This window comes from Muntiacus reevesi, chromosome X, assembly GCF_963930625.1.
Source record: "Muntiacus reevesi chromosome X, mMunRee1.1, whole genome shotgun sequence".
Taxonomy (NCBI): Eukaryota; Metazoa; Chordata; class Mammalia; order Artiodactyla; family Cervidae; genus Muntiacus; species Muntiacus reevesi.
Window position 1 is genome coordinate 139,388,097 of NC_089271.1, and position 22,464 is coordinate 139,410,560.

Below are 22,464 nucleotides of genomic sequence, written 5' to 3' on the forward strand. Positions count from 1 at the left end.
GGTCGCAAAGAGTCGGACACAACTGAGCGACTGAACTGAACTGAACTGAACTGAATGGTCACTAGTAGTCTAGAATCACCTTATTATACTCTAATATCCTTAATTATGACACTAAGTTTTAATTATCATGGTTCTTAGACTCTTCCTACTCTTGTTATTACAAGATATTACAATAATATTTTTTTAAATATTTGACTTTTTTAACTTAGTGAAGATACAACAGTGAACAAGACAGATGAGGCTCTACTCACTTGGATCTTATATTGTGATGCTGGTGGTGGTGGTTCTGTTAGACTGGAAGATAAGGAAGACTTCACAATTGAATAGGTGAAATTTGACTTCTGCTTCTGCAGTATGGCAGACTAAGTATTCCAAAAATCTTCCTGCTACAACTAAATCCTGGATAAATTATAGAAAAATTTTTCTTTACATTTCTCTTTTTTGACAGCTTTATTAATATATAATCTACATAATATACAACTCATCATTTAAAGTAAATTCAATAGTTTTGGTATACTCTATGATTAATGTTTTTGATTCTGGTAAAATGTATATTATAAAAATTTATTATGTAACCACTTCATATGTACAGTTTAGTGGCATTAGTTTTATTCACAGTGTTGTTCAATCATCACTACTACCTAGTTCAAGAACTTTTTATATCACCCAAATAGAAACTCTGTTACCTTTAAGCAATAACTCCCCAATCCCCTTTCTCCTAACCTGTAGTAACCTTCAATCTATTTTGTGTCTCAATGATGTTGTCTATTCTAGATATGTCACCTAAGTAGAATTAAATATAATATTTGTCCTTTTATATCTAGTTTATTTCATTTAGCATAATGTTTTCAAAGTCCAATCTACATGTATAAAAACTACATTTTTTGTAGCTGAATTGTATGAATACATCAATACAGTACAACTCTACTGTATGTATATGTCACATTTTGTTTACACATTCATCTGTTGAATATTTGTTTCTACCTTTTGGATATTGTGAATAATACTATAATGGACATTACATACAAGTTTCTATTTGAGTTACTACTTTCATTTTTTTGGTATATATACCTAGAAGTAGAATTTCTGGGCCTTGTGGTCAACATTGACATTTTAGGAATCAATGAACTAGAATGGGCTAATTTAATTCAGATGATCATTAAATCTACTACTGTGGGCAAGAATCTTGTAGAAGAACTGGAGTAGCCCTCATAGGCAACAAAAGAGGCTGAAATGCAGTATTTGCGTGCAGTCTCGAAAACGACAGAATGATCTGTTTGTTTCCAAGGCAAAGCATTCAATATCACAGTAGTCCAAGTCTATGTCCCAACCACTAATGCTGAAGAAGCTGAAGTTGAATGGGTCTATGATGATCTACAAGACTTTCTAGAGCTAACAACAAAGAATGATGTCCTTTTCATCATAGGGGACTGGAAAGCAGAAGTAGGAAATCAGGAGATACCTGGAGTAACAGGCATGTTTGGCCTTGGAGTCAAAATGAAGTGGGGCAAAGGCTAACAGAGTTTTGCCAAGAGGGCGCACTGGTCATACAAACACCCTTTTCCAAGAGACGACTCTACACATGGACATCACCAGATGGTCAATACCGAAATCAGATTGATTATATTATTTTCAGTCAAAGATGGAGAAGCTATATACAGTCCACAAAAACAAGACCAGCAGCTGGAGCTGACTGTGGTTCAGATCATGAACTCCTTATTGCAAAATTCAGACTTAAATTGAAGAAAGCAAGGAAAACCACTAGACCATTCAGGTATGACCTAAATCAAATCCATTATGATTATACAGTGAAAGTGACAATTAGATTCAAGGGATTAGATCTGATAGACAGAGTGCCTGAAGAACAATGTGCAAAGGTTTGTAACATTGTACAGGAGGCGGTCAAGAGAAGAGAAAAAAAATGCAAAAAGGCAAAATGGTTGTCTGAGGAGGCCTTACAAATATCTGAGAAGAGAAGCGAAGCTAAAGGCAAAGGAAAAAGGAAAGCTATACCTATCTGAGTGCAGAGTTCCAAAGAATAGCAAGGAGAAATAAGAAAGCCTTCCTAAGTGATCAATGCAAAGAAAGAGAGGAAAACAATAGAATGGGAAAGATTAGAGATCTCTTCAAGAAAATTAGAGATACCAAGGGAACATTTCATGAAAAAATGGGCACAATAAAGGACAGAAACAATATGGATCTAACAAAAGCAGAAGATATTAAGAAGAGATTGGCAAGAATACACAGAAGAACTGTACAGAAAAGATCTTAACGACCTAATAACCGTGATGGTGTGATCACTCACCTAGAGCCAGACATCCTGGAGTGCAAAGTCAAGTGGGCCTTAGGAAGCATCACTACGAACAAAGAAAGCTAGTGGAAGTGATAGAATTCCACCTGAGCTATTTCAAATCCTAAAAGATGATGCTGTGAAAGTGCTGCACTCAATATGCCAGCTAATTTGGAAAACTCAGCAGTGGCCACAGGACTGAAAAAGGTCAGTTTTCATTCTAATCCCAAAGAAAGGCAATGCCAAAGAATGCTCAAACTACTGCACAATTGCACTCATCTCACACGCTAGCCAAGTAGGCTTCAACAGTACATGAACTGAGAACTTCCAGATGTTCAAGCTGGATTTAGAAAATGCAGAGGAACCGGAGATCAAATTACCAACATCTCTTGGATCATAGAAAAAGCAAGAGAGTTCCAGAAAAACATCTACTTCTGCTTCACTGACTATGCGAAAGCCTTTGACTGTGTGGATCACAACAAACTGGAAAATTCTTCAAGAGATGGGAATACCAGACCACCTGACCCGCCTCTTGAGAAATCTGTATGCAGGTCAAGAAGTAACAGTTAGAACTGGACATGGAACAACAGACTTGTTCCAAACAGGAAAAGGAGTATGTCAAGGCTGTATATTGTCACCCAGCTTATTTAACTTATATGCAGAGTACATCATGTGAAATTCTGGGCTGGATGAAGCACAACCTGGAATCAAGATTGCTGGGAGAAATATCAATAACCTCAGATATGCAGATGAAACCATCCTTATGGTAGAAAGCAAAGAGGAACTAAAGAGCTTCTTGATGAAGGTGAAAGAGGAGAATGAAAAAGCTGGCTTAAAACTCTACATTCAAAAAACTAAGATCATGGCATTTGGTCCCAGCATTTCATGGCAAATAGACAGGGAAACAATGGAAACAACAATAGAACTTTATTTTCTTGGGCCCCAAACTCACTGCAGATGGTGACCACAGCCATGAAATTAAAAGACACTTGCTCCTTGGTAGAAAAGCTCTGGCCAACCTAGACAGCATATTAAAAAGCAGAGACATTACTTTGCTGACAAAGATCCATATAGTCAAAGCTATGGTTTTATTCAGCAGTCATGTATGGATGTGAGAGTTGGACTATAAAGAAGGCTGAGCACAGAAGAATTGATGCTTTTGAACTGTGGTCTTGGAGGAGACTCTTGAGAGTCCCTTAGACAGCAAGGAGATCAAACTAGTCAATCCTAATGGAAATCAATCCTGAATATTCATTGCAAAGATTGATGCTGGAGCTGAAGCTCCAATACTTTGGCCACCTGATGTGAAGAGCCGACTCATTGGAAAAGACTCTGATGCTGGGAAAGATTGAAGGCAGGAGGAAAAGGGGATAACAGAGGACGAGATGGTTGAATGGCATCACTGACTCAATGGACATGAGTTTGAGCCAACTCCAGGAGATAGTGAAGGACAGGAAAGCCTGGTGTGCTGCAATCCATGGGTCACAGAGTCAGACACAACTGAGTGACTGAACTGAACTGTGATTCATAATTCATATTGTGATTCATAATAAGAAATGAATCTTTGGTTTTTGTCCCTGTTTTTTGTCAAAGAGCTCTAAAAATTCTTGGAATTTTTCAAATGATGAGAGCTGTAAAGATGTTTCTATTATGTCAGTGAGGTGACTTTTGGAAAGCACCTGAGGATGGGGGCTGGTTCCTAGGAGAATCAGCCATGTGATTAAGGGGTTGAAATTTTCAGCCCCACACCCAGACCTCTTGGGAGGGGAGAGGGACTGGAGATTGAAAGGATATCCAATTACCAATGATTTAATTAATCATGCCTATGTAATCAAGCCTCCATGAAAAGCCAGAAGAGAAGGTTTGAAGAGCTTCTGGGTTGGTGAACACATGGACAGCAAGGGAGATTGACATCTTCAGAGAAAGCATGGACACTCCATGCCCTTTCTCCATACCTTGCCCTAAGCATCTCTTCCATCTGGCTGTTCCTGAGTTATATCCTTTTATTATAAACCGGTGATCTAGTAAGTAAATATTTTCTTGAGCTCTGTGAGCCACTCTAGCAAATTAATCAAACACAAGGAAGGGGTCTTGGGAACCTCTGATTTATAGTCAGACAGTCAGAAGTACCCGTGTCCACCTGGACTTGTGATTGGCATAGGAAATGGAGGAGATGGGGGCAGACTTGTGGGACTCAGCCCTTAACCTGTAGGATCTGTTACTATGTCTGGGTAGTAGGTGGTGTGAGAATTGAGTTGAATTGTAGAACACCCAGCTGGTGTCCAAGAATTGTTTGTTAGTGTGGGAAACCTCCCCTGCCAACACACACACACACACACTTTGGGATTGATGACTGGTGTCAGTGAAGTGAGATTTGCTAAAAGAGCCCTGGATCACAGAAACTTGTGATTTGGAAAGAAAAAGGATAAAAGGATAGGAGAACAGTGTGGAATCAAAGGTCATCTTGTCACCCACAGTACGGAGCAGCCGCCATGCTGCAATTACTTCCTAAAAGTGGAATTTAGAGATGGCGCCAACTCTTGGAATTTAGTCACTGGATGCATAAGGAAATGTAAACTCATAAGACAGAGGCAAAATATTCACTCCCTTGGTTATTGTGATCTATAGTAGATAAACTAAAAGTGAACAAGAATAGTGTGTTAGATTTTGATGCTAGACAAAAAGCAGATTTCAGTGACTCAGAGCTGCAACTGCACCACCACCACCACCACCACCACCACCACCAAGGTTAAAAAGTGTGCAAGGACAACAGAAAGTACCTTCTAAGACCTCTGGTTACCAAGACAGGTAGTCAGCGTGGAGAGAGGGAAAAACCAAGAAACTACTGATACTAGGAAGTGTAGTGTGAAGGAATTGTCTCATTTTGTGGATCAGTTTCATCAGCTTCCCGAAAAACCTTTACCAAAATGGATTATGAGAGTGACTAATTTAGAAACTGTGTCTTTGTCTTTGGTTTTGGGGAAGAGCATGTTTGGGTTGACACAGGGCCCACAGGTCACTATGAAACAATCACCAATGTCTATATGTGATTCAGACAGAAATCAGGTTCTTCCCAAGGGAACAGCCAGTCTGGTGGACTGGGTAAAGTGCACTGAAAGGTCCATTTACCCTGAAAAGAAGGGCTGTCCATCTCCCCCTGTGAATGTCAAGTAGAGTACCCCAGATTAAGCAGCTGATGCTTGTATGCAAGCCATGAAGGGCTGGCTTTGTGATGACTGGAATATCCATTAGCTGATTATGCCCATTATCCAGGGCTCTTTCACATGGATACCCCTTATAATCTTACTGTTGCAAAACTTAAAAAAACAGTTCTGGAAGCCTTATGGAATTTTCTGCATCAGTTTCCCCTCGGGTCTTACAGATGCTAATAAAAACATTAGGTTTGGGCTCCTCGGTGGCTCAGTGGTTAAAAAATCCACCTGCCAATGGAGGAGACATGGGTTTGATCCCTGGTCTGGGAAGATCCCATATACTGCAGAGCAACTGGGCTCATGTGCCACAACTATTGAGCCTGTGCTCTAGAGCCCAGGAGACACAACTCCTGAGTCCATGTACTGCAACTACTGAAGCCCTCGTGCCCTGCAGCCCGTGCTCTGCAACAAGAGAGACCACCTCAATGAGAAGCCTTCACACTGCAACTAGAGAGTAGCCCCTGCTCACCCCAACTAGAGAAAAGCCCACGCAGCCACAAAAACTCAGCACAGCCAATAAAGAAAGAAAATTATTTTTTTTTAATCATTAGGTTAATTAACAAGGGATTAGAGAGGGACTGAGGGGAGAGTCAAGGGACTCTTCCCAACAAGGTGAAAACTTTGAAATGGTTACTGAGAAATGAGATGAATAAAGCAAATATTCATAGGAGTGAAACAAAGAGGAAACAGGACTCATCCCAGCAAGGTGGAAATCTTTAGATGGTCATTAAGAAATGAGGCTAGACGTTGATGGGGTCAAAGTGTCCTCCTGCTGGTTCCCCAGCATTAGAGGACCCCAAAAAGTCTGCTCAGTTTACTCCAATGGGAAGAAATTTAACCCCTGACCTATAGACAGTTGGTCAGAAGTATAGGGAACAACAACCTGGGCTTGTGACTTATCTCTGAAGGGTTAGGGGCAGTCTTGTAAGACTGAACCCTTAACCTGTGGAATCTGATGCTATCTCCAGGTAGTGTCATAATTGAGTTGAACTGTAGGACACCATGCTGGTATCCAGGTTTTACTTACTGGAGGTATGGAGAAACAACACACACAAATACACACACGCACACCCTCAGAAGTTGAAATTGGTTCCAGGAGCCCAGTTATATGTAATTCTATGTTTAGTGTTTTGAGGAACCTGCAACACACTTTTAAAAATGTTTTTCTAAGCTTTCGGGAAAACAAACCAAAAAAAAAGCCAGGAGAGGGAAGCGGCACCAGATGTTAAAACTAGAGCAGCTGGCACTATGTAAAAGTTTAAGCTTCCCTGAGGGCAAAACCCCCATAATTGGAGCCAGTGCTTTAGATATTATCAGAAATGCAGGACATGCAGGTGCAAACTAAAGAATGTATTTATCATCTGGGTCTACAAGGGGGATCATTAGCCACTTCAGTCACTGACCTTCAACCCACCCTAAATGGAGTTCATGACAGAGATCAAGATGAGGCATTCAGTGATCCAGGAAAACTGGCAGAACAAGCCTTCAGGTAGATATTTTCATGAGCAACTTTTTATGAACCTCATTTCTTGCATCTTTTTGTTTTTGGAAAAGCACTAAAACCATTAACTAAGATATCTTTTCCTTGTGACTAGCAGCAACTTTCTACCAAGATGTGTGCATAGTTGCACATACCTCCTTCCCTGAAATCACCTATCTGCTAACCTCCTCCCTTACCTCTTAGAACAATTTCTGAGCTGTCAGAGAGGCTGTCTCCTGGGCTATAGTCTTCAGTAAGATACTGAATAAACTTGAGTCGCACTCTTATGTTATGCAGGGTCTGTTTGTTGTTTTTTTTTTTTCCAGTTGACACAAGGTCCTTGAAAAGTGAGGGACCTGAAGCTGCAATCTCTGCATTAAGCCAGGACCCTTAAAAGGCAATACCCCCAAAACCTACACATAAACTGTTTGTCTCTATCATGACTGTAGGTAGGAAACAAAATAAACAAGAACACTACTCTTACTGCTGCTGTGACTGGTGCTACTGGAAGTACTCACTTGAGAATTTGCAGCCCAAAGCTTGCTCTGACTCAGGTCTGAAACAAATTCATACTACTCATGTCACTAGGGAAACCACAGATGAATAAAAAGTGCCCCCACATTGTTAGTGCCCCTGGCACCTAGCAGAAATAAATTACCATCTTTTTCAGAGGAAAGCATCCCCAATCTAGACCCCTCAGGGGTTCCAAAGATTTAACTTAATCAAGTAGGAGCTCCACATTTTAAAACTATCAAACACACAAGGAAACAAATCAACATGAGGGAGAGTTAGCAGAAACAACAGATTTCGTTTCTCTAGGACAGAAGATGCTAGAATGATCAGGTAAGGACCTAAAGGAACTTAATATGGATTGTTTAGATAAACAAAATATGTAATCAAAATGGGATAAGAAAAAGGGACTTATCACCTATGACCTGGAAAATCTCGGTAAAAAAATAAAATAGAATTTCTAAAAGTCAAAATTATTGTTGTTGAAATTTGAAGCTCTTTGAGTGGGTTAAGACAGCAAGTTAAATATATCTGAAGACAGAGCAAACCTCAGATTTGGAAATATTTTCCAGAATGTTGCCCTAAGAGATAAGAAGATGGAAAATATGGTGAAACTGAGATATGGAAGATAAGACTAGGAAGGTCAAACAGGTATATAATTTTAAAATGACCCCAGAAGAAAGTCCTGAGGCTTAACAGGAAATGGTGATCAAATAAACTGGCAAACATGTATGTAGATAAATTTAAACAATATTGATTATTTAAAATAGTGACTAATTTGTGGGGTTAAATAAAAGATCTGAAACTCTAAACACACTCTAAGAATATGGGCTGAAAAATGAAAGTGTTAGTTGCTCAGTTGTGTCCAACTCTTTGTGACCCCATGGACTGTCACTCCCCAGAGGAGCAGCTAGGCTCCTTTGTCCGTGGAGTTCTCCAGGCAAGAATACTGGGGTGAGTAGCCATTCCCTTCTCCAGGGGATGCAGGAATCAAACCTGGGTCTCCTGCATTGCAGGAAGATTCTTTACCTTCTGAGCCACCGGGGAAGCCCCAAATTGAGGGTTGCTCAGGCTTAAATACAATATATGGTACTTTATTTTTTAATATATATTTTTGTTGTTTTTGTTTTGCTCTGGCTGAGCCCCTCAGCTTGTGGGATCTTAGTTTCCCGATGAGGGACAGAACCCAGGCTTCCAGCAGTGGAGGCTCTGAGTTCTAACCACTGGATCACCAGGGAAGTCCCCCAGTATGTGGTACTTTAGATTTGCTGGTGAAGAGGCAGCTAGGTTTGTGACTATCTGGGATGAGTACTTTCTATGTAGAGGGACCTGCAAGAGGGAGGCTCTGAAGCACGAAAGTTCTTGATGGGTTTGAGAAGGAGAAAGAAGGCCAGTGTGACTGGAGCTAGTTAGCACATGTGATGTAAGAGACTGGATAATACAGAGCCAAGATAGAAAGTGAATTTTATTCTACCTCTGGTTGACAGGCTTTGGAGGATTTTTCACAGAAAAGTGATATGCCTTATTAAATTTTTTAAGTGTTACTCTGCCTACAGTAAGAAGAGTGCGAGTGTACGTCTACGGGGTGGTGGGGGTGTGCTGCCAAGAGTGGACATACAGAGGTTAGTTACGAGGCTACTGCATTGTATCTTGGACTAGGAGAGTGACAGTGGACAAGGTAAAATGTGACTTCTAGTCAAAAGTGACTCCCAGGTTTCTGGTTCAGGAAGCTAGGGGAATTGTGGTACCAGTGCATAAGATGAGGAAAGCAGAAAGGGAAGTAGGGTTTAGAGAGGGAGCAATGAGAGTTCCGTCTTGGGCTTATTAAATCTGAGATGCGTCTCAGATAAACTAGTGGAGCTATCAAGCAGGCAGTTGAATATAGGAGTCTAGAGATAAGAAACACCATCTTAGATCACCACGCCAACCCTGTGCCAGCCTGTGACTGGAGCCCATCCAAGGCAGGCAGGCAGGAAATGTTCCAGAATGAGAGTTAGCAATAACTTTTAGAAAAAGCCTCATCCATAATGTTTACTGAATCTTTCATTAACTCATTTTGGAAAGCTTGCCAACCACACTATGGGCAAGGCACGCTGTTGGCAAGACCAGGAAATCAGTGTGGTTTGACTTACTTGCCACAAGGTTCCCTGTTCTTCACCACTGGGGCCACTCCTCTCCCCATAGACACTCTCTCTTCACCCTGAATTCCACCAGTCGGCAACTGGATGTTTTGTCTGTGCAGAAGGCTGGCAGATGGGTCTGGGCAATTGTGCCACAGATAATTAGAATCTCTGTGTCTCTAGAGGACAAGATTCAGTTCTTTTTCCAGGGCTAAAAGGAAAGAGAAAAAGGCAGGTTCCTGCTTCCTTGCATTTATTTCTGCAGTTATCTGGAATACCTTTTACTCCTCTCTCATCAATCTCTATGCCAACCATCCTTCAAGAGTCAGACTTCGTGCCGTCTTCTCTGGCAGCCTTCCCCAGTCCTCCTAATTAGAATTCTTCTCTTTGTCTCCCATACTCCACTTGCTCTGAGTGCCTCTATAATAGTGCTAACAGCAGTCTGCCTTGTAGTCCAATTATTTGTGAAGTTCTGACTTCCGTATTATGCTGTCAACTCGGAACACGGGGGCCTTTTATTGTATGTTTCTGTATCTCCCACATAGTTCCTTGCCACAGTAAGTACTTTATGAATGAATATTAGTGGAATTTAACTTTCAATGAAAATATTTTGCATGTTGAAAGTGAGTCTCATAGACAAGCAAGACCTTAATTCCTGAGATAACATTTCTTTCTGAACAGTTAGATAGTGAAATTTAGAATCTACCAGCAGCAGACACGTATGAGAACTAATAATAATTGCCAGCATCTGTAATATGTGGATGGAAAATCTAATCAATCTTAAATCAAATCACAGAGTGAATTTGCCATTTGCAGCTAATGGACTCAAACTGCCCACACACAGTGATCTGTTGTCTCCATTTCCCCATTTGTACTTCGACATAGAAGCCACTGGATGGTCCATATAGTCTATTGTTCGTGCTAATGCACAACCAAGCTAGCCTCCCTTCCCCCAATTCATGCTGGGTTTTTTTTTAAGGAAGAACAGGGAATAAATGGTTTAATGTTAATGGGAGTTGATTGATTTTATTGATTTTGTGCTGGCAGTTGATTAATTACACAGACAGGTGTCATGCTTTTGTGTTCCCTTCTCTGACTTAAATACCCAAGTGTGTTTCAAACAAAAGCTGATGTCAGCAAGACCCTTGATCTCTGAGGATGCTAAGTGGTATCATATGATTATTATTTTTATCACTTTAATTGCCCCTTCACAACAGAAATTTTATCACAAAAAAACTGGCTTGCAAAATTATATATTTGCAATATAACCTAAAGTGTATTTGTATTATTTTAACCAAACAGAATTTTTCTTTTTTATTTTTGGCTGTGTTGGGTCTTCACTGCTGCTCAGGCTTTTCTTTAGCTGCAGCGAGCAGGGGCTACTCTCTAGTTTCGGTGCTCAGGCTTTTCATTGCGGTGGCTTTTGTTGTTGTGGCACACAGGTTCTAGAGCATGCAGACTTCAGTAGTTGCAGTTCACAGGCTCTAGAGCACAGGCTCAGTAATTGTACTGTGTGGGTTTAGTTGCTCTGAGGCATGTGGGATCTTCCCAGACCAGGGATCAAACCCATGTCCCTTGCATTGCAGGCAAATTCTTTACCACTGAGCCACCAAGGAAGCCCCTGAATGAAATTTTAAAAAGCAGATATGAGTGTGAGTTTCATTTGGAAATTATTCCTTACGCTCCCTTCCTCTCCTTTTTTTCCTTCTTCCTCTTTGTTCTCTTCCTCCTCCTATCCTTCTCCACTGCATACTCAGTTACCAGTTATGGCAATGAATAGGAGTTTTCTTATCCATAGGTTAAAAATGTGATCCATGAAGATGTTTTGTTTCTTCAATTCACTAAAACATTCTAATGTATATCGGGCATTGATGAGGACAAAAGGTGACTCTCCTGCCTATATACAAACCTTTGAAATCAGGGCTTAGGAGGGTATGTCCTCTCAGGCAACTGAATTGTTTTGTCCTGAATTGAATCAGGATACCTGAGTGCTAGTCTCAACTCTGCTATGATCCATCTGGGTATCCTTCAGCCTCTTTGACATTCTGTTTTGGGTTCCTCATATTTAACATGGAGGGCTTTCTGTTTTCCCAACTCTGTAACAAAGCAGGGAAGGGTTGTTGTGTCTCAGTATCCAAGGCATTTGGGAAAGCTGAGTATCCACATGCACCATGTGAATTTGTCTACATTCGGGAGCCAGTAAAATGTGGGGTGGGATCACACAAGAAACCTGATGCTGAACAGCTGGATTGCAAAATGAATGTGTTTGAAGCCAGTCACACCATTGTGAGTTTGTCAGAAGCATAGGGGCTTTGCCTTTCTTAGAAGCTCCCCAGAGAAGAGGTTATCCAAAGGCTTTTCCCAAAGCCTGGGTGGGGGCAGAGAGGCTTGGAGTTGGAGCAGGGTGGGTCGTTTTAACAGCAACCCCCAGAGCAATCTATGAAGGCTTTGTTGTTCTACAATAGGATAGCATGGCATGTCACCACAATGGCTGCCTTTGAGCTTTTGGGTTTTCTTCTGGGGAAGCGATTTTCACAAGTACCTCCAAAATGAATGGTCTGGTACCTTTGGGGGAAGGGTTGCCGTTTGAAGTATTTACTAAATTCTTTTTATGACTAGTGGTTGGTTGAGGTTTTCCATTTCTTTTTTGCTAATTTATTTGTGTTTTCCTTTAAAAGTGATTCATTTCATCTGACTTCAAAGTAATTGGCATAGTGATACAAAGAATAACTTCTTAATTCACAGTCATTGGTCCTTTCTTATTCCTAAATTTATGTATTTCTGTTACCTGTCAAAACCTTTGAATGCTAGGTCGCATTGTCTGTCACTATTGATTTCTCGTTTCTACTTTTCTGCCTTTCTGTACCCTTACAAAGCCTCCTTCTTATTTTCTGTACATTCAATTGAAGCAGAAACCATGGGAAGATCCAGAGGGAGGGAGTAAATTTGGTCTTTACAGTCAGGGGACCTGTGATTTTAATGGGAAGGAATAGGTGAGTACTCATGAAAATACAAGCAGGTTTTGAAACAGAGTGCTACATGCTAGAGACCACGAATGGAGGGGTACCCAAGGGAGAGGCTTCCCTCACTCATGACCACAACTAAATGAAGCCAGTCAGGGACAACCCCATGTACAGAGTGTGACAGAGATCTTTAAGGTCAAGAGGCAACAAGGACATAAATAATTCAGAGACATACAATGTGTCAAGGTTAGGGGCTCCAAATTTTGTTGGTCCAAGATGTTCGTGGGAGTCTGCGAAAGGGTTCGAAGCCATGTGTATAGCCTCTATCATTGTCTCCACTACCAGGGCAATATGTGTGTGTGTTCTCTCAGTCATATCTGACTCTGTGACCCTATGGACTGTAGCTTGCCAGGCTCCTCTGTCCATGGGATTTTCCAGGCAAGAATACTCGAGTGGGTTGCCATTTCCTCCTCCAGGGGATCTTCCCGACCCAGGGATCAAACCCATGTCTCTTGCGCCTTCTGTATTGGCAGGCAGATTCTTTACCACCTAGCCACCTTGGAAACCCTCCAGGGAAATATGCAGGCTGCTTTGAACTAACATGCCAGCTAGTGACTGGGTCACTTGGATGTGGTACTAAATAGCTCTTATGGCACCTGCAAATACTCCTAGCACTCCTGACGCAATATTGAAATGCTCTATTTCAGTGTATCTCATCCATCAGATTATGAGCTCTATGAAGTCTGTGGCCTAAGTCTTACTCATTTTTGTCTCCCCAATGCCTGAACCATGTGTAAGTGCTTTTATTACTGAGTGGCTAAAAGCACAGGTTAAGGTCACATCAATCTGTACTTATGTGACTTCATCACGTTCTACCTGACTCATTTACTTATTGTCTCTGGACCTCAATTTTCTCATCTGTAACATAATGATGACAATAACATCGACCGCTTGGATTTGTTGTGAGAGTAAAATGGGATGACAGATTTGGAAGTACTTAGCAGAGTGCTTGTTCAGAGTAAGCATTCAATTAGTGGTAGCTCTGTTTGTCATTACATGATTGTGGAATGAATGGGTGAGGATGAGTGGGCTGAAGAAGGATGGTGGCCTATTTGATGAGGTCAAGACCCAGGGTGGGAAGAGGCTTAATAGGAGCAAACTTGGCAGTGCTCCAAGTCTCCCTCTCTTTTCTTGGCATCCTTTGGGTGATTGGGAGGCTGAGACAATGGGGATAATCTTTAAGCATCTCTTGCTTTGTGTAAGGCTTGCAATCATCTTGGCTGGGGGAACAGGGATTGAATAGACCCTGGGTGGGGAATGATGTTATTAATATAAACATTTTTCAAATGTAACATATTGCTCTCTGCACCCAGCAAGCTGTTGTTAGTTTGTGAGCACTGTGCCTTTGGAAAACCATTGAAGGCAGCTTGAATGGGTAGCTTAAAACAATTAGAAGCTTTGAACACTTTCAAGCTAAGGATTGGGATAAGAATGTTTTGACTCTATGATTTCTCCTGGGGTTTCCCTGGTGTGCTGGACTAATTATCAAATGTAATTAGGAAAGCTGAGAAGTGGAGAGACTGCAGGGAGCAGCATACTTTCCCAAGGACCCTCATTTGTTTGTGCAGAAAGGAGTTGGGGGGACTGTCTCTCTACTATGGAGAAGCAGCAACACATAGGACACAAGAGGGCAGGAAGGATCCTGGGAACATGAATTTACCAACAGAGCCTCATGCCTACAGGGGCCCATTGTTCTTGATTAAATGTTAAGTGGTCAGGACAGGTTTCCCCTCCCTTTTCTTCAGGAAAGGATGGTATTTTGGGCCACTACTAGGTTTTTGGTACACTTTTAGGGAAAGGTCCAATTTTGAGTGGGTCCAGAGTAGTTAAAACCTGGTCTCCTTCCTTCAAAACTCATGAAGCTGGAGAGAGGGACTTCACATCTTGGTCAGCCACGGAGTCAGTCTACCTCAAGCTGTGGAAGATCTTTCTCATCTTCCTTGGCCTACACCCTTGACCCCAGAGTTGAGTTAGCAATACTCCATCTATGAAGCTCTGAGGAAAGGTGACATTTACAGGGCTATCTACTTGCTGACTTTTATTCAGAGGGTAACATTCCATTTGACATGGTCTTGAAGTTACTCTTGATAAGATGGAAACAAAATACCACATATGCAACATGAAAAGAATATGGCGCTCTGTGTATCTTTTACTCTCCAGGGGTTGTGGTGCAGACTATGAGCCTGGTATTTTGAGAAAAAGGAGATCCCTGGGGACTTAAGATGATGTATGAAGTTCATTGTCACAAGACCATCAAATATCAAATCAGTGTCTCTGCTTTCTCTGTAGGTAACCTGTCTCCATGATTTCTTTGGCGATGATGATGTGTTTATTGCCTGCGGTCCTGAAAAATTTCGCTATGCTCAGGATGACTTTTCTCTGGATGAAAATGGTAAGGACAACCACTGAATTTTATTGTTTCATTATTCTCACTCCTTCTATCTCTTAGGATTTTCATGGGTTTCTATGGCCTGGAGAACACCTATGAGTGGTCCCTCTGTCCCATATATTTGGATATAGGAGCCACTAAGTGAAAGTTGATTGCCTATCTCAGATGCTCAGCCTCCAAACTCAATAAAACTCACTACCATATTTCTTGAACCATATATTATGTCACCTGGGCTGACAGGCTCAATCAGACCATGGGAAGGAACATTTGGAGTCAGAAGTTAGTTATTGTATGCGTATATATTTTTTTCTAGTCAACATCCTCCAGCTATTTGTCCTATGTTGGTGGTTCCATTTTAGAACTATTTTCCACTTTTCTGCCCCATTCCTCATGCTTTGTGATGCAAGATTCCAGAAGATTGTGAATCTCAGGAAGGAGGTGAACATCTGCCCATCTCCCTCTACTTGAGTTCAAGCTCCATGAGTAAGTTACTGGTGAATTAGCTCACACAGTCACAGAGTTAGGGGATAATCCTGATGGAAAGACACATTCAAAACATATTTCCCAATAATGAGGAGAAAAATATGGGGAAAATGTCAAGTTGCACTAATATAGACTTTACAAACAACTCAAGTGACAAGGACACTGAAAGAGGTGGCATCTCTGCTGTGTTCCCTTTGAGAAGAGGCAGATGACCATAAAATAGGTAAACAAATCCCAGACTGTCCAGTTTCTTGTATTTTGTATATCTCCAGCTCTGGACAGTGATCATTAAAGTTTGTCAATCAAAATAAGAAGTATAACAAACAAAAATGAGCTTTCTACTTAACTCAGTTTCCCCCAAAGCTTAATATACCAGAAAAGATCTCCTAATCTTTCAGAGAACCAATATTTTTGGTGTATCTTTAAGTAGAAGGTGATGAGGTAGTGTCCAATGAAGAGATAACCCAGTGCCTAGCTGTTTGGTTCCACTTTGAGCATGATCACATGAGGTTGGAGAAAGACAGTGGAAAGATCTCTAGACTGGGACTCAGGAAACTTGACTGTGCATCCTTATTTGCTGTTTTCTTCCTTTGTGTCTCTAGAGGTTTAAGCTCTTTGCATTCTCATCAGCAAAATGATTATAATAAATCTCCTTACATATTAGCACCATCAGTGTCCCAAGCTACCATGGTAGGGATGCTGAGTGACCTGCATAGAAAGGGTACTCCAAACATGTCAGATTGAGCTTGGGGAAGTAGCAGAAACATTTGGCAGACTGTCCTACACACCCAAGGCCTTTCTCTCTGTAAGTCACGAGTGGCATAGTCTCTACTGGTCCATTTATTCACTAAACCAGCAGAGTGGATTATGATGAAATACACTGGCAATCAAAAAGAACTCTATAAATACAAGAGGGTGGTGGTGGTAGTATTGCTTACTTATAAAATGACATGGCATACTTAATATGCCTATTGCAATAAATGGCATGTGATGAATAATAAATAGTGGCTCCTACCCCCTCCTGTAAATTATTCATGAATATTTCATCTGTGTGGCTGCAATCTCTGAGCTGTCAATCTTTTCTCCAAGGAAATCAATTTTGTCAACTGGTGCTGTTCTGAGCCATGACTAAGTTGTCCAAAAATGATTGACTATTGACTATTTAATTACCTGCTCAGACTGCTTTTCAACTCCTTCCCTTGTTTCCGTGATCCAGGAATTGAAACATCTGACTCAGCCCAGGTGACTTTCGAAAGTTTCTCCCTCGCCTCTCTCTCCAGAGCCGTCCTTCCTAACATTGAGGACCACCTTGTAGTCCTAAGACATAAGGTGCTTTGGCATGAGGCTTATCCCAGTTTCCAGAAGTTGGTAACACACTGAGTCTTGGTTCTCCCCAGCTCTACTAAGCCATCCGTGTCCTTTTCCACCAGAATGCCGAGTCATGAAGGGAAACCCATCAGCCACAGCTGGCCCCAAGGCATCCCCAACACCTCAGAAGAGTTCAGCCAAGAGCCCTGGCCCCATGCGCCGGAGCAAGTCTCCAGCTGACTCAGGTAACGACCAAGACGGTGAGTGCTCTTCTCCTATCTGTGCACGCTGACTTCATTTATGGAGGCCAGTACCCTCTGCATGCAGAGGAATGAGTTCCTCATGAACACCACTGTGTCTCCATGAGACCAATTCTATCCATTCAGAGACTAACCGGTTCAATTTGTTTGGCATCATGGAGATACAGCTACAACCCTGATTCTACTCAAATGGGTACAGACCAGAAATCTGGCCCACTTGCCATGCTTGCCGTAATGCTGTTTGTTATGGTTCTCTTGCCATTATTCTCAACGTCATCCAGCAAATGCATCAGTGATATAATCAAGTCAAACATAGATTTGGGATAGAAAATCAGAATCAAAAACAAGAAGGTTAAAAAAAAAGCTACTTACCTCAAAGGGTCAACATGGTAGATGCCCTTGAGCTTTAAATGTAACTTTGAATTTTTTAGAAGTCAAAACAAAAAGGGAAACAAAATAAACTGCATCATTCTCACAGGAGTAAAGGACATATAGGTCAGGTTCCCAAAGGAAATAATGAGATTTGATATATAGGATTTTATTTAGTGGATAGTGCATGATGTAAAAAATGTGATCTAGGGGTCTAGGGATCACTGCTGACGCATGAGCTATTTATCAGTCTATGAAGAGACTGGAGCTGGTGCCAAATGTAAATCATGCCACTGAGAAAACCATTTACTTCAGCCAGCTCTTTTTTCATAGCATGATTTTACTGATAAAGGCAGCAGTGTGTTGGTTTACATTCTGGTGCAAGGCCTTGCACCCACATTTTAAGTGGCACTGATCTAAAAAACAAAAGGGCCACAAAAGTCCAAGTTTAGAAGCTCAGTAGACTCATGCACTGACAATTTGAACTCTTCATGGATAATAAATTCTATGATCCAGAAGACTTACACATTTATCCTCCCAAGGCTTAGGGTTCACCATGAGAATTCTTCTAGCCAGAGAGCCTTGGGGCAGAGAGCAAAAGCACTCCTTATCATATCTTCAATTTGAGGCAGCTTGAGCAACCTGTTGGCTTTGAAGTGTCCATGGCCTAGAAAAACAGCTGGCCCTGCTGGCCTCATCCTACCATGCCTATCACTGGACATCTCTTTATTCTCAGGAAGAAGGAACCCAAATGTGAAGAGGCAACTCAGGCTTTTCATACCTTCATGTCTTTGCATACCCCGTTCTCCTGCACCTGGAATGCCATCCCTCAAACCCACCACTCTTCTTTGCTTGAAAACTATTAACCCTTCAATACCTCAAGTAGAAATAGTTGTTCCATTTTCCACAGTATCATAGCATGTTGTTCATATATCTGGGGTAATAGTCACAACTGTGTTGTAAAGCATGTATCTGCTTGTATTTACTTCCTCAACTAAATCCTGGGTCCCTCAAGGGCAAGGTGTCACGTTCATTTTTGTATCCTTAGTGCTGAGCACAGTACCTTTGTCCTAGTAGATGTTAATAGTGTTTGTAAATGAATAGATGCACAAGAGCACCTATTTCACCCTGCACGGTACTAGAAACCCAGTAGACATGTAGGTAATACTTGCTGAAGGAATTTTTTAAAATGCAGCTATTTCATGATATTTTGGTTAAACATAAGAATAGCACGTGAAACTATGTAAGCAAATTCATATTGCTCAAACTACAAAGACCTAGATTTTAACACTTGGATTGAGAATGAAATTGTTTGTACAGGTTCTAAGCAGGGCCTTGCGGAAAAAAAAATGGACTTGAAACACTTGATCAAGATTCATGTAATCTGGGGACTTCCCTGGTGGTCCAGTGGTCAAGACTCTGCCCTTCCACTGCAGGGGGCACTGGTTCAATCCCCAGTCAGGAAACTAAGATCCCACATGCCATGCAGTATAGCCAAATAAATACATGAATAAAAAGATTCATAAAATCTGGCAATAATCGCTTAGCTAATCACTTTTTCAGAGTATCACTGGCTATTTCTGGGATTTTTACCTGTATTACTTATCTCTTGCTATAAAAAAAAATCACCCTAAAACATACTACATAAAAACAACAAACTTTTTTTATCTCACATTTTCTGTGAGTCAGGAATTCTGGGGTGGTTTAGCTGGGTGAATCAGGATCTTTCACGTAGTTGTCATGTGGTTGAGGTCAAGGTGTCAGTACGGGATGCAGTCATCTGAAAACACAACTGGGATGGTAGAATTAACTTCCAAGATGGCCATTGGCAGGATCTTCTTCCAGACAGTGATTCAAGAGAATGAAGAAGAAAGAAGATGTAGTGCCTTTTATGATCTGCTCTCCAAAGCCATACACTGTCACTTCTATCTTAGCCTTTTTATTGGAAGCAGTCACTAAGACCAGCCCACCTTCAAGGAAGGAGTTGCAGCCTCCATTTCTTGAAGGGAAGGATATCTGAGAATTTGTGGGCATGTTCTTAAGCCATCACATAATCCATTAGTTAGAAAGGCTGGGGTGGCAAAATTTTGAAGTAAGTAGATTCTCTTTGCAGACTGTATCCATTTGGGTTACCCAGCACACATGAATATGACCACCTGTAATTAAACACAGTTTACACATATGTCAAATAATTGATCTCCAGCATGCTACCTACAGAATTTCCCTTCTAAAATATACGCACCTCACTGAGTCTAATGTGTTGGAGACAAAGAAGGAATGCATTTAGGACTCAGTGAACTTATATTAAATTGAGTTTTAATAGATCCCAAGGTAGGCTTAGGCAGGCAAGACCTATTCTTAGGTCTTGAACTCTGAGTTCTTTCAGAACTCCCTTGCTAAAGAGAAGGAATGAGGATGCACTCACACATACAAGATAAACAAAGTAACCAATTTGAGGTAGGAAAATGGGACCTTACTTGGCATCAGAATTACTAACAGCCCCTGTTTCTTACCAGTAAAAAAAATCTAAAGTGGTATCCTCAGTAGAGAGAATTTAAATCTTCATTTCAGATAGTTCATGAACATAAGTGAAGTCAAACTCTAGTCTAGCCAGCCTTCATGTTCTGGTAATTTTCAGAACATTTGAGCTCATCTTAGATGATGTATTTAGGGCCTCCACATGCTTTCAGCCCCAAAGGGTAAAAGGGAGTTTAGGGTCAAGACTAGGACATCCACTCAGTGAACATTCCACAGGGATAAAGCCAATCTCAGGCAAACTAGTACTTCAGGTAAAGTTTGGGGTCGACATACCCATTTTCTCTTTTCCACCACCTCCTCACTCAGGACCATTCCAAGCTGGGAGGTGTAGGGGGATAGGATATGGAAGAGGAAAGAGAGACATCCCTCTAGGAAAACCCAACTCTACCACCTCCCAGCTTTGTGACTTGGTTCAAGTTTCTTACCTTCTCTAACACTTGGTTCCCCTTTTGGATAAGACAGAACTTGCACGTCTAGACAAAAATCGTTCTCCATGGTTATCAGTTATTTCCAGAGTTGTAAAACAGATTCCACAGAATTAGATAATAAGAAGGATGAGCTATAGACAATACACAGTTTTTCATAAAGCATCAAGGTTTTCTGAGCTGTCAGCAAGAAACATATACAGATTAATTTAGGGGCTTAGATGTAAAGAAACTGCCTGCAATGCAGTAGACCTGGGTTTGATCCTTGGGTCAGGAAGATCCCCTGGAGAAGGGAATGGCTCCCCACTCCAGTGTTCTTGCTTAGAGAATTCCATGGACAGAGGAGCCTGGCAGGCTACAGTTCATGAGGTTGCAAAGAGTTGGTCACAATTGAGCGACTAACACTTACTTACTTAATAAAGGCATTGGGTGGGGCTGAAATTCTTTGTTCTTTTTTAGGACTTGGTAATACTGCCCTGTTTCTGTTCTCTGTCAGTCTGTCTTGGATCTGAGACTTGTGGATGGATCCACATTTCTTCATTTAGCCTGAGTAACTAAAGGTTGTGGAAGATAGGCCATTTCCAGGGAATTTTAACTACCTTCCTTTGATGGCAAATGAAAGCCAAAAATGTTCCTCTTTAGTCGGGATTCAAACCAAATGGAACATTGGCTCACTTCAGGTTCAGTTAAAGGAATGTTTTGATGTTCTAGTTCATTAGAAAATATGTAGGTTTGAGTTTGGTTTGAACAAGTTTTCTAGCTTTACAAACACATACACACACACACACATATGTGTGTGTGTGTGTGTGTGTAGTCCAATTCATGATTCAGTTAATATCTGAGTTCAGTTTGAATTGAGGTTTAGTAAATTGATGCTATTTGGTCTGTAATTTGCATCATAATTTGATTCTTTGTTCCTTAGTGTTTAAGTTGTCTCTTTCCTCTTCTGCCCATGAATAAATCAAAATCTTTCTACTTTATTCCCCTCGAGTTCAGTCCCCACTCCTGCCTGCCAATACTGATGGCAGTATTGCCCCAAATGGGATGTCTGTTGCTAAGCCTAAACTTGAGTTAAGGGAAAATTTGATTGTTTATATAATATAGCTATTAAGGAGCTCTCATTCTCGCTGGGCAGAGCTGATGGACTCTGAGAATGTAAGTCCCATTAGCCAAGCTTGTCTTTAAAGTAGGGCAAAGGACTGTGTGGAAAGCAGGTGAAACCTGAGCCCAGAGGACTCCTGTGGAATGTGTGAAGGAAGTTTATGCAGTACTCCATTTTGATTAACCCAGGACTTGCCGTTTGATGGGCAAAGGTAAGCCTGGCTTCAGAACTAAAGGAAGATGTTTCTGCACATCTCTCTCTATTTTTATTTCAGCCTTTAATGTGTTAATTTCTCTGTTTATGCAACTACCTCCCAATTGGATTGAATTGAATTGAATTAAAAGGACAAATTCAGCCAGATGCTGGGAAGGAATCTTTTCTTTTTCTTTCTTTTTTTGAGGAGCCTCCAAAAAAGCTAATTACCCACCCTGGTAGGCTGAGAGGACTGTAATGTGATAATTAGTTTGCTATTCTTCAGCAGTAAGTCATTGTTGTAGCAACCCAATGTTCCCCACCCTTCGTCTCCCAACCTATGAGCACCTATTCCTGAAAGTCAAATCTTCCCTGTTCCCAAATTCCCGAGAATGAATGTCTTTTCTACCAAAATATACATCTTTTAAAAGGGGAAGTCAAAAAAAAAGGGGGGAGGAGGTCAAGGACCACAAAACAGCCAGGTTGGAAGGAGGATGTCCATGGGAGTATTGTATCCAGGAGTCCTTCTCTTCTGAACTAAACAGGCTGCTTTGGGTTGCCTAAGCTGGAGGAAACCGAATGCTCTGACCATCCTGAATGTGACTGTCTGGATGTACCAACTCAGTCCGATAAAAATAAAATGCAAGCTTTGTATGTAATTTAAAATTTTCTAATAGCTTACAGTTAAGATCAAAGAAACAGGTGAAATTAGTTTTGATAATTTATTTTATTTAATACATCCAAAATCTTATCATTTTGTCAT

The 22,464-nt window shown here is 41.1% G+C and overlaps 1 protein-coding gene across 1 annotated transcript in view; it reads left to right on the forward strand.

The window, feature by feature from the left end:
* The window catches only part of DCX (doublecortin), a 431,453-nt gene that overhangs the window by 353,317 nt on the left and 55,672 nt on the right, over window positions 1-22,464 (forward strand). Inside the window, exons 6-7 of the mRNA XM_065916894.1 lie at window positions 14,925-15,027; window positions 16,938-17,075. Coding sequence (XP_065772966.1) covers window positions 14,925-15,027; window positions 16,938-17,075 — 241 coding nt within the window. The remainder of the gene's footprint in view (window positions 1-14,924; window positions 15,028-16,937; window positions 17,076-22,464) is intronic.